This window comes from Cariama cristata, unplaced genomic scaffold (assembly GCF_000690535.1).
Source record: "Cariama cristata isolate BGI_N322 unplaced genomic scaffold, ASM69053v1 scaffold2065, whole genome shotgun sequence".
NCBI lineage: Eukaryota > Metazoa > Chordata > Aves > Cariamiformes > Cariamidae > Cariama > Cariama cristata.
The window spans coordinates 28,564-37,724 of NW_009617903.1; the positions used below are offsets into that span (position 1 = coordinate 28,564).

Sequence of the window (9,161 nt, forward strand, 5' to 3'; positions counted from 1 at the left end):
AGCTTAGAATTTCCTTTTGGACTTTCTCAGCATTGCTTGTGGGCAGGTTGGATTTTGCCCTCTCTTAAACAAATCCAATGTCTGAGTGTAATGACCGAGTTGTCTGGCAGAAATGTGCCTACTGGAGAGAATATGCTTTAAGATGTGGCCGAGGGTATGCTTAGAAAGGTGTTTTAGGGGGATGGAAAGGTAGTGAAAGCCGTGAGCATCCTGCATCATCATGGAGGCTCACAGCCTCGAGGACTTTGGGAGTATCTGCTTCTATAGAGGTCGGCGGGGTTTGAACCCCTTTTAAGATCTCAACTATACATTTACAGATTATTTTTATGTGTATTAGGCAGCATTCAGTTCTACCGTAAGACCCAGACTTCAGCTGCATGAGGGATATTTCATAATAAAGTTTCAAAATACCTAGTAGCACGGTCCGAGGTTGTGGCTTCACAGCACAGCCCTGTGTTCTTGCAAACATTTGGTATTAAGCTGGATTTCAAGAGATTTGTTTAACTTAGATATTTATTGATCGTGGAAAAAGTTAGTACCAAGCTGCTTTTAGATGAATGAAAAGAAGCCTAAACAAAGCTCTTTAAGCTGTCCTAAGCTGCACTGCCGCTATTGATCTTCCTCTTCAGCCAGTGCTTGCTGCCCAGCCCCGCTTCCTCCTACTCATCAGCAAGGCGCTTTCTATTGACAAATTACTTGTTGAAATGATTCAATGTAATTAAATAAAATAAAGGCCTCATTAGTGAAGAAATAAAGCGATACTTAATCACTTAGTGAATGTTTCCTAATGTATTAGCGCATTTAATTCGACTTCCATTGCAGTGCTGCTTTCTTCTCCCTCCCCACTCTCAGGGTGGGTGAAGCTTTGGTGCAGGTCGGTAAGACTCGTCTCTTCTGAGCTGAGAGCGCATGGCCAAGATGGATTCAAGGAGAGGTGGGCTGTGAAACCCAAATCAGATCCGGGATTACCTCGTAGTGAGCCCTTTCCTTCACTCTCAGGGGTGCACGGTGTGTACGGTGCAGGAGAGCGAGGAAGGAGAGCAGAGAGGATGGTGAGAAGCCCTCAGAGGAGGAGGAGAAGACATGTAGTGAGAACAAGCCTTCAGCTCATGGGGGCTCTGCCCAGGTCATCTGCACAGGAGGATGGGAGGTGGGAAGGATGAGAAATTCGCTCATTCTTGGTGCTTTTTCCTCTAGAGCACTGCGGTGATGATCGCGCTAGGCAGGGATTACTTACGGACCTGTCAGCCCGTGTTGCTGTTTCTGGGTTCACCTCTGGAGTTGTTGAGGTCTCTTAATTTCTGCCCGAAATGTGTTCCCTTCTGGAAATGAGAATAGGGGTTTGTCTTGTTTATCTTCATGAAATTTGGGAATGATAACATGACATGATGCCTCCTGATGTCAACCTGGAGGAGCTCCAAAAAGTCACCTGCTTTTATTGGTCCTGTACAGCTTTGTGTATCTTTTCATGAGCCTTTCTTAATACTTTTATTGGCTCTTATTTCAGAGAATATTTTGGTTGGCTTAGTGCTTATTATTCTGTTCTGGTTAATGTCACTTAACCTTGCATTTGTTCACTAACGAAACAATTTAGCTAACAACCTAAACACTTACGAGAACAAAAATATGTCTTTATTTTCCTCTTTAGTCAACAAGCACGGTCACTGTAACCTTTCTGGATAAACAGAGCAACTTCTGTGTATCAGCAGACTTATTTACAGAACATGGTTGGGGAGTTCATGAAACTGTGATCTTGGCGGACACCCCAGGAGTGCTCTGAAGCAGGAGGAGTGATGGAAAACATCATCATTTAGAAGATTCGTAGGGTATTTGCAGAGATTCTGGCTGTGGTTCTCCTTTGCCTGCAAGGGCGGTTTAAGAACGCGTGCGCGGGCACCTCTAAAACCCTGAGAACTTTTGCCCTGTTTACACAGAGGATGGTAATATGGGTAAATAACAGCCAAGGCGTTGGTAAACCACAGTGTAATTATTTCCAGCCAAGCAAAGCAATTTTGAGGAGAAGTTGAGCTGAAAAATACATTTTGAAGGATAGCGGGGATTAACACGGTTCTTTGTCTGTGCTGGGTGGAACCTTGTGCGAAAGGCGTTGCACTGAACGTTGGACGGCATCTTAAACAACCTAAAAATATCAATAATAGTATGCCAACAGCCACTGATTAGCAAACTCTGGTATTTGCTTCTGAGGCCTTGATTAGAAGCAGTGGGATGGATCTGAGTGAATTCCTGTTGTCCTTAGAGTTCCTGTTGATCTGGTTTTCTAATCTCTGCTTTCACTGCCCTTGGCTCAGCGCGTGTGGAACAGGCTCTCCCAAACCGAGAGGTCCTTTCTGGGGAGAGGGACCCTTCTGCTCCCACTGAGCTGAAAGCCAGGTGTGCTGAGGTCTGTGGAAAAATGAGGCAGGCATCTATACGGGGTTTTGGGAGCCCATTTTTGGTTTTCTTTATCATGTGCTATGCCCATAGAAAACATTCGCGATTAAAAAAATAAAGACAGGTCACCAGAGGTGACAGGAGATAAGTGCTGTTGGTGTGCTGCAGATCCAGCTGGCTTTGAGCTCCCTGTAAATTAAAGAGGAGTTTTATACAAGAAGCGTCGCTTGAATGTTGACTTTGCTGGCAAAAAGATTTCACCCAGGGAACTGGGGAAAGGTAGAGGCAGGTTTATTTAAGTGTATCTACAGTCCCAGATTGCAGGCACAACCCTCCAACAGCTGGCTCCTCCTGCTCAGCCAACAAGGGTGGAAATGGTGCTTAGGGCTCCTGGTTTTCTGTCTGCACAAGACACGTTGAAGCCAGTTTCCCCTTGATGAAGAGTTTCTTGGTAGGTATGAGGACCGAGTTATATTTTAAACTGAAATAACAAGTCTGTGACTGAATGAGGCCAGTAGAGAAAGATTGGTAACGGCACTTGGAAGGATAATAGCTCAGAGCAGCTCCTGGAAGTCACTGGAGACTTACGAGTGAGTAAATATTTTGTAGCAGCTTTTTCTTGAAAATTGTATGGATGACTGGGGTACTTGTAGACCGTTCCCATTACACAACTGACAAGGGATGAACTGGAGTAGGAATTTGTATTCAGTTGTTTGGTTGTCTTACCGTTAGATGCAAACAACTGAAAAGCACTTGGGGGAAAAAGCCTAGATTAAAACGAACTGTTTGGATATGTGTCTGAGAGGAGCTGGCGTGCTGGATATACCAGGACTCCTGACACTTGATAAAATCTGTGGCACTGGCAAGAAGGACTATTTCTAATGATGAAATGCATTGAGAAAGGAACAGAAAGAAACATTCATTTTTCTTTCAAGCTTCCTTTATGCATCACAAGCAAGGAAAAATGAAGAGTAGCCTCAATCTTTTGTATTTTACCTTTTTTTTTAAGGCAAAACAGCTTTATCAGTGTTGCTGTTGACAGCGTCATGGGTTTTGGCTCACTGACACATTTATCCAGCCTGTCCATCCTTCACATGAACCTTTTTATAAGGATATTTTCCTTTGTGGCTGTATTATTTATAATTTGTATTACAGGACCAGTCTCCGATCGACGTCCTATTCTGCCATAAACACGGCCCTTGCATCCAAGACCTTCAGTCTGTATTTTATACCTACTAAGCGTCTCTTACGAAGTAGCAATTAATTAGTCCCGACAGTGTCCCAGACAGACAATTTGTAGTGTCTCCTTAATAGCAAAGGGAGAAAGGGAGAGGTTGTTACTGATGAGACATGCTGCAGGTGAGTACCAGCACCAGGGAAGATAACTACAACTTCTGATTGTTATTGTTAAGCCTCATTGTCACAAGCCAGTTTATCGCTAACATACTGAATAGGAATACCCTGGATAATTAACCCCTTTATTTTTTTTTTCCCCCAAAAATTAGGTTGACACAGTTACAGGTGGGGTTGAAAAATGTCAGTCCCTGCAGCGAGGAGCCTGCTGTCAAAGCTACATCTTCGCAATGAGACGTGCTCAGACAATTCCTCTCCTCCTTTGCTTGCAGGGAGTTAGACTCTGCCATGCTGCGGCGGCTGGAGAAGAGGATTTTGGTTGACCTCCCAAGTAAAGAAGCACGGCGGGTGATGATCCAGCACTGGCTGCCCCCTCTGAGCAACAGCGGAGGAGTGGAGCTGAGAACGGATCTGGACTACAGCTTGCTGGGCCAGGTGAGACAGCACTGCAGCAGGGACAACGCCTGCTCGGTGCCCGGGGTCTTTCTCAGTGGGAACCATAAGGGGAAGAGAGATATACATCTCCCACAGTGCTGGGATTACATTGTGGCAGAAGAGGTCCGAAGCAGAGGGTTCTATACCTCTGTATACAGTAATTGCGACATACAGAGCGCGGGGAAGGACCCCAGCTCAGTTTTGAGGTTCCAGCCAGAAGGAGACCAGCGAGACACAGGGCCGAGCATTTCACGAGCACGTACCTGGCCGTGGAAATCCCTGGTTTCACACAACTCTGCTTGCCAAATGGTGTCTTCTGATCCTCTCTGTTGGGCCAACTTTTCAGCCTTAAATACAGGGAGACTTCTAGCCGTAGTCTATTTTATCACTCTTCTTCTCACCAAGCTGGGAGCACTTCCAATTCATCGGGGTAATGAACAGTTAATTGTGGACAGAAGGTTTGTCACAGCTCCACTGCTGCGGGAGAAAAGAGCATTTAGACAGTGAAGCGATTCACTGGATACCCAGGCTTGCTTCATTTAGCCCTTTGTCACATCCTAAATTCTTTGAAAATATCTTACAGCTTACCCAGCTGGCCCTTTTTACGTCCATTCACAGAGACAATACTGCTTAGTTTTTGTTTCATGTTAATCAGGAAATACAGTTATTTTATTAACAGAAAAGCCAGGAACAGACACAGATAGACGGGTTTTATTTGATCTACAGAAAATTGCCCATTAGAAAGAAAAAGCCCAGTATTTTCCTTGCTCCGACAAGGTAGTGTGGGCATTCAAAACAAGAACAAGCAACATAATGCTGAGGGGACGGTAGACATAAAAATGTATGTGTGTGTATATATACACACAGATATATATTTCAGACAGGAATAGACTTTGCAAACATTTTATATAAAAATATATATATGCTTGTAAATACCATTCCTATCCGACTTGTAAGCTGTAATGTATCCTGTCACAGGAAACAGATGGCTACTCTGGCTCAGACATCAAACTCGTGTGCAAGGAAGCAGCCATGAGACCAGTGAGGAAAATTTTCGATGCTCTTGAAAATCATCAACCAGGTACCACAGCTCTGAGTAAAGAATCCGATCTGGGAAATGCTGATCTATTGCTGTAATTCTAGAAATTCTGTTGTTAACCCCAGCAGGTGGAGCTCTGTTACCTGCTTGGAAAAGTTTTAAACTGCACATTTCTAAAACTTCTACCTAAGCTAACATTTCTGAAAATCAGACTGGTTTTAAAGCTGTCAGTACCTGTGCTCTGTGCACAAATACAAATTTTTCTTTCTCTCACTAGGTTTATTCTGTTGTTTTCATGTATTAAGTGTTGCATTAGGCAGGGACATAAAATAATGTCTTTTGGTAATAATAACAGTATTTAATCAATTCTCTTTTCTTTAGGTAACAGTAACTTACCCGTGATCCAATTAGACACGATCACAACAGCAGATTTCCTGGATGTCATCACCCACACCAAGCCATCAGCAAAGAATCTAAGCCAGAAGTACACAGCTTGGCAGAGAGAATTTGAGTCAGTTTGAAAAGAAAAACCCCAAAAGATTGAAAACTTCCAAGACTTTTTGCTATGCAAAATGGCATCACCTTGCCTACAAAGGATTGAATGCTGATACAGAAGGAATTCGAGTTGTTTCCAGGGAAATCTTTGCTTTCAAAATTTAAAGGCGGGGGGGGGGGGGGGTGTTAGTTATTTTTTTATTAGCCATTTTCAATGACTGTTCCAAAAACATCCTTCATGGAATTATTGTAATGGCAGTTGCTATGTAACGAAGACTCCGGCCTTAATTTTATGTATAAAGACTTAAAAGATTGATTGATTCTCAAGCCTTTATTCATGCCAGTTGTTTACAGGTTTGAGGGAGAAGAACTGGAGCAGAAAGCTTGTTAAGAACGGTTAGATGATTAGTGTAATTCTCCCTTCCTGAGACTCACTAGAGCGGCATGAGCAGCGTAGCTTTACCACCAGAGACCTGCACCCTTTTTAATGAAACGTGACTGCTTTCAGTGAAATTCGGGACCTCAGCAATGCCTTGTAAATTTGGTTAGTTTGTCATCGTTTTCAGCCGAGATCAAAGCCTTGATGTGCCAAATGTGTTACTTTCCAGTTGGTTTGGGGTATTTCCAAGGTGGAAAAATCAAAGAATTAGAGGAACTTGGAGATATTGTAGAAAATCAGCAGATTTAGGCTAATCTTAACTAGCAGCTGGATTAGTGGTTACCCACGGGTTTGGAGCCAGCCATAAAATGCAAATAGTGAGTCTTTGCAGCGCAGTGGTAAATACAAAGTTAGAGACTTTCCTGCTTATAAACACAGCCAGGACTGCCACTTGTCCTGCAATCTCTTCATTAGAAATTCTAAGTCATTTTTTTTTCAGGCTCTCGGGTCTCAGTGCTGCCCTTCTCTTACCCTCCCTCTTGCTTGGCAGGACAGTTATCCTCTTTACAGTTCTCCCACTGTTTTCTTTGCATGGGCTTGTATGCAGCTCCTTTTCCAAGTCCTGTGGTCTTGCACCCTTTCCAGCACATTCCGGGACCTCTAAAGCACCGAGAGTCTCTCTGTTCCAGCATCAGTCACGTTGTCAGAAGTCTTTCTGGGAAATGTCTTCACAAGATTTTGCTTATAGATCTCTTGCCTCCTGAACCTGACTCTGACTACAGGCCAAAGACCTCCCTCACGTATTCCAAGCAGAAAGAAACACAGGTTCGGAATTATCAGCATGAATGCTAGATGTGTGAATTTATTCAAAACTGTAGGTTGTAATTTATGAGGCCATACAAACAGTATCTAAAAATGGCTTTTGTTCCAGGGTGGAGGTGTTTCTCGTGTCCTGTGTTTCTTGTGTCCTGCGTAGTCTACTCCATCCACACGTTCTGATAGATACTAAATCTGAATATAGGTAACTACCCGCCGTGTGAGACTACAGATAGATACTCCTTCATGAAAGGAGAGCTTCCCCGTAGTCTACTCTATCCACACGTTCTGATAGATATTAAATCTGAATATAGGTAACTAACCACCGTGTGAGACTACAGACAGATACTCCTTCATGAAAGGAGAGCTTCCCATTCATTCATCACGATGGTTTTTCTTAACAAGAACGAGCATGGCTCATTAACACAAAACTGTATTTTCAATAAGGTTAATACTCCGGTAATGTATAATTACAATCTAATAATTTAACACTCAAGAGCACTGTAAAACAACTGTAAAGGACTGTGATTATTACGGTTTGCAAATGGACCAGAAAAGCTATTTACCATCATTGCAAAGTTGGTTCATATTGGGGGATTTAGCGCATCGGAAAAGCATTACATACTACAGAATTAAATTTCATTTTACAGCTCTGCTAACCAACTGTATAAAAACTGGAATCTGTCCCTATGGCTTGTGAAGGATTTTTCCCATACCATTAAAAAGAAACAAAAAAACCCCCAACAATAGCGAAATTTTGCAACTGTAGCATTAATAGGACCCTGCTGAAGTCTAATTTCAAAAATTCAGTCTCTAAGGCATTTAAAAACAGATTTTTGTTTCTGCATCATTCTTTTTAATAACAGCATCTAATTAAAACATCTGTAAAATGCTGACAGTTTCAATTTTATGTAAAATTTGAGAAACAAAAACCAGGATCTGCTCTAATGAGAGGAAAGATATCAACAGTAGTTATTATTAAACAACGGTGATATTTTAATTGAAAAGTCACTTCTAAGTGTGCCTAACCTCTGCCTTTAAATTAGAGCAGCGCAGAGACATACTCAGTGAAATCACTACAGGCTGACTAAGGCTCTGTTAGTCTTTGAGGTTTATTTACTTGCGTATTTCCAGTGCGGATTTTTCAGTTTAGCTGATTCAGCAGAAGACCGTGACACTTTCCAGACAAGGCTTTTCATCAGTTATTTATTTCTTGAAAATAAACAGAACTCTCTGCCACGCTCCCTCTGTCATTCAGGAAAGCAGCTGCGTTGGTTGTAGCCTTTCTGCCTCACCTGCTGCGTTTCTGTGATCTCTCATCACGTCCTCGTGAAACTACTACAGGAAGGGGGCTGTACCGGGAGCTGATGGGGTGGTTTCTGATGCAATGCATGCATTGATCCTGTGATCTTAATTTTTTGAAGTGAGAGTAAAGGAAATTACGTGAAACAGATGTTTCTTCAAACTAACTATTCCCTTTCTCATAGCAGACGCTCTAAGATGTGTTCCACTGCCTCTGGGAAATTCTCACAGGTTAAATAAGGAGCTGGATTGATTTTGTCTTCATCTGCCCGTCGATATTTACCTGTAACAGATTAACAAAATGCTGCATTTACCAAGCTCCTTCGAGTATCCTTTTTTTATCCCTGAAAATTACAGCCTCCTTGGACCAGTAACAACCAGACACAGTAGGAGGAACGCCCATCTGAGGTTCTCCTGCCACAAACATCCCCCAAATCTTCCCTAAACAAACCCTGAGCCTTACTAACGATCCCTCCAGGGGCAGCTCTGGCTCAAAATTAGGGTGACTTATGCACTGGTTTCACTGCTGTACTGGCAGTATTATTCCACTGGTTATTCAGATATTCATGTTGTAGGTTCTTGAAATAATAATGTTATCATCTTCTGGCTTTTATGAGGAAGAGTAGGATTAGTTGCTTTTGTTTTCAACATAATGGACTATGTGGCATGAGCAGCTGCCACCTCAGAAAGACCTTACGCAGTCCATGGTACCATCAATAACATTGATAATACCTGTCAGTCTCTCAAGGTTCCGCTTTTGTCTGAAGCAAAATTACTTTTCTAATTACCAGTATAATTACTAGGGAATGTCACCAGAGTTCCTGAATGATGAGAGGTTACATTGCTGCGACTGATTTGGGCAATCTAAGATGTCACAGTAACAGTTCTCTCTGTTCCTTGGTTAGTGCTCAGGATTTTAGAGTCATTAACGCTAAAAATTCACACCTACAC

General features: G+C 42.5%; 2 protein-coding genes across 2 annotated transcripts in view; one reads left to right on the top strand and one right to left on the bottom strand.

The window, feature by feature from the left end:
* Window positions 1–5,739, top strand: part of KATNAL2 (katanin p60 subunit A-like 2) — a 32,798-nt gene extending 27,059 nt beyond the window's left edge. The window contains exons 14-16 of the mRNA XM_009700653.1: window positions 4,017–4,179; window positions 5,158–5,260; window positions 5,600–5,739. Of these exons, the coding sequence (XP_009698955.1) occupies window positions 4,017–4,179; window positions 5,158–5,260; window positions 5,600–5,739 (406 nt within the window). The remainder of the gene's footprint in view (window positions 1–4,016; window positions 4,180–5,157; window positions 5,261–5,599) is intronic.
* A 2,530-nt stretch (window positions 5,740–8,269) lies between these two features.
* The window catches only part of HDHD2 (haloacid dehalogenase-like hydrolase domain containing 2), a 13,929-nt gene continuing 13,037 nt past the window's right edge, over window positions 8,270–9,161 (bottom strand). Inside the window, exon 6 of the mRNA XM_009700654.1 lies at window positions 8,270–8,493. Within this exon, the coding sequence (XP_009698956.1) occupies window positions 8,390–8,493 (104 nt within the window). The 3' untranslated portion in view covers window positions 8,270–8,389. The remainder of the gene's footprint in view (window positions 8,494–9,161) is intronic.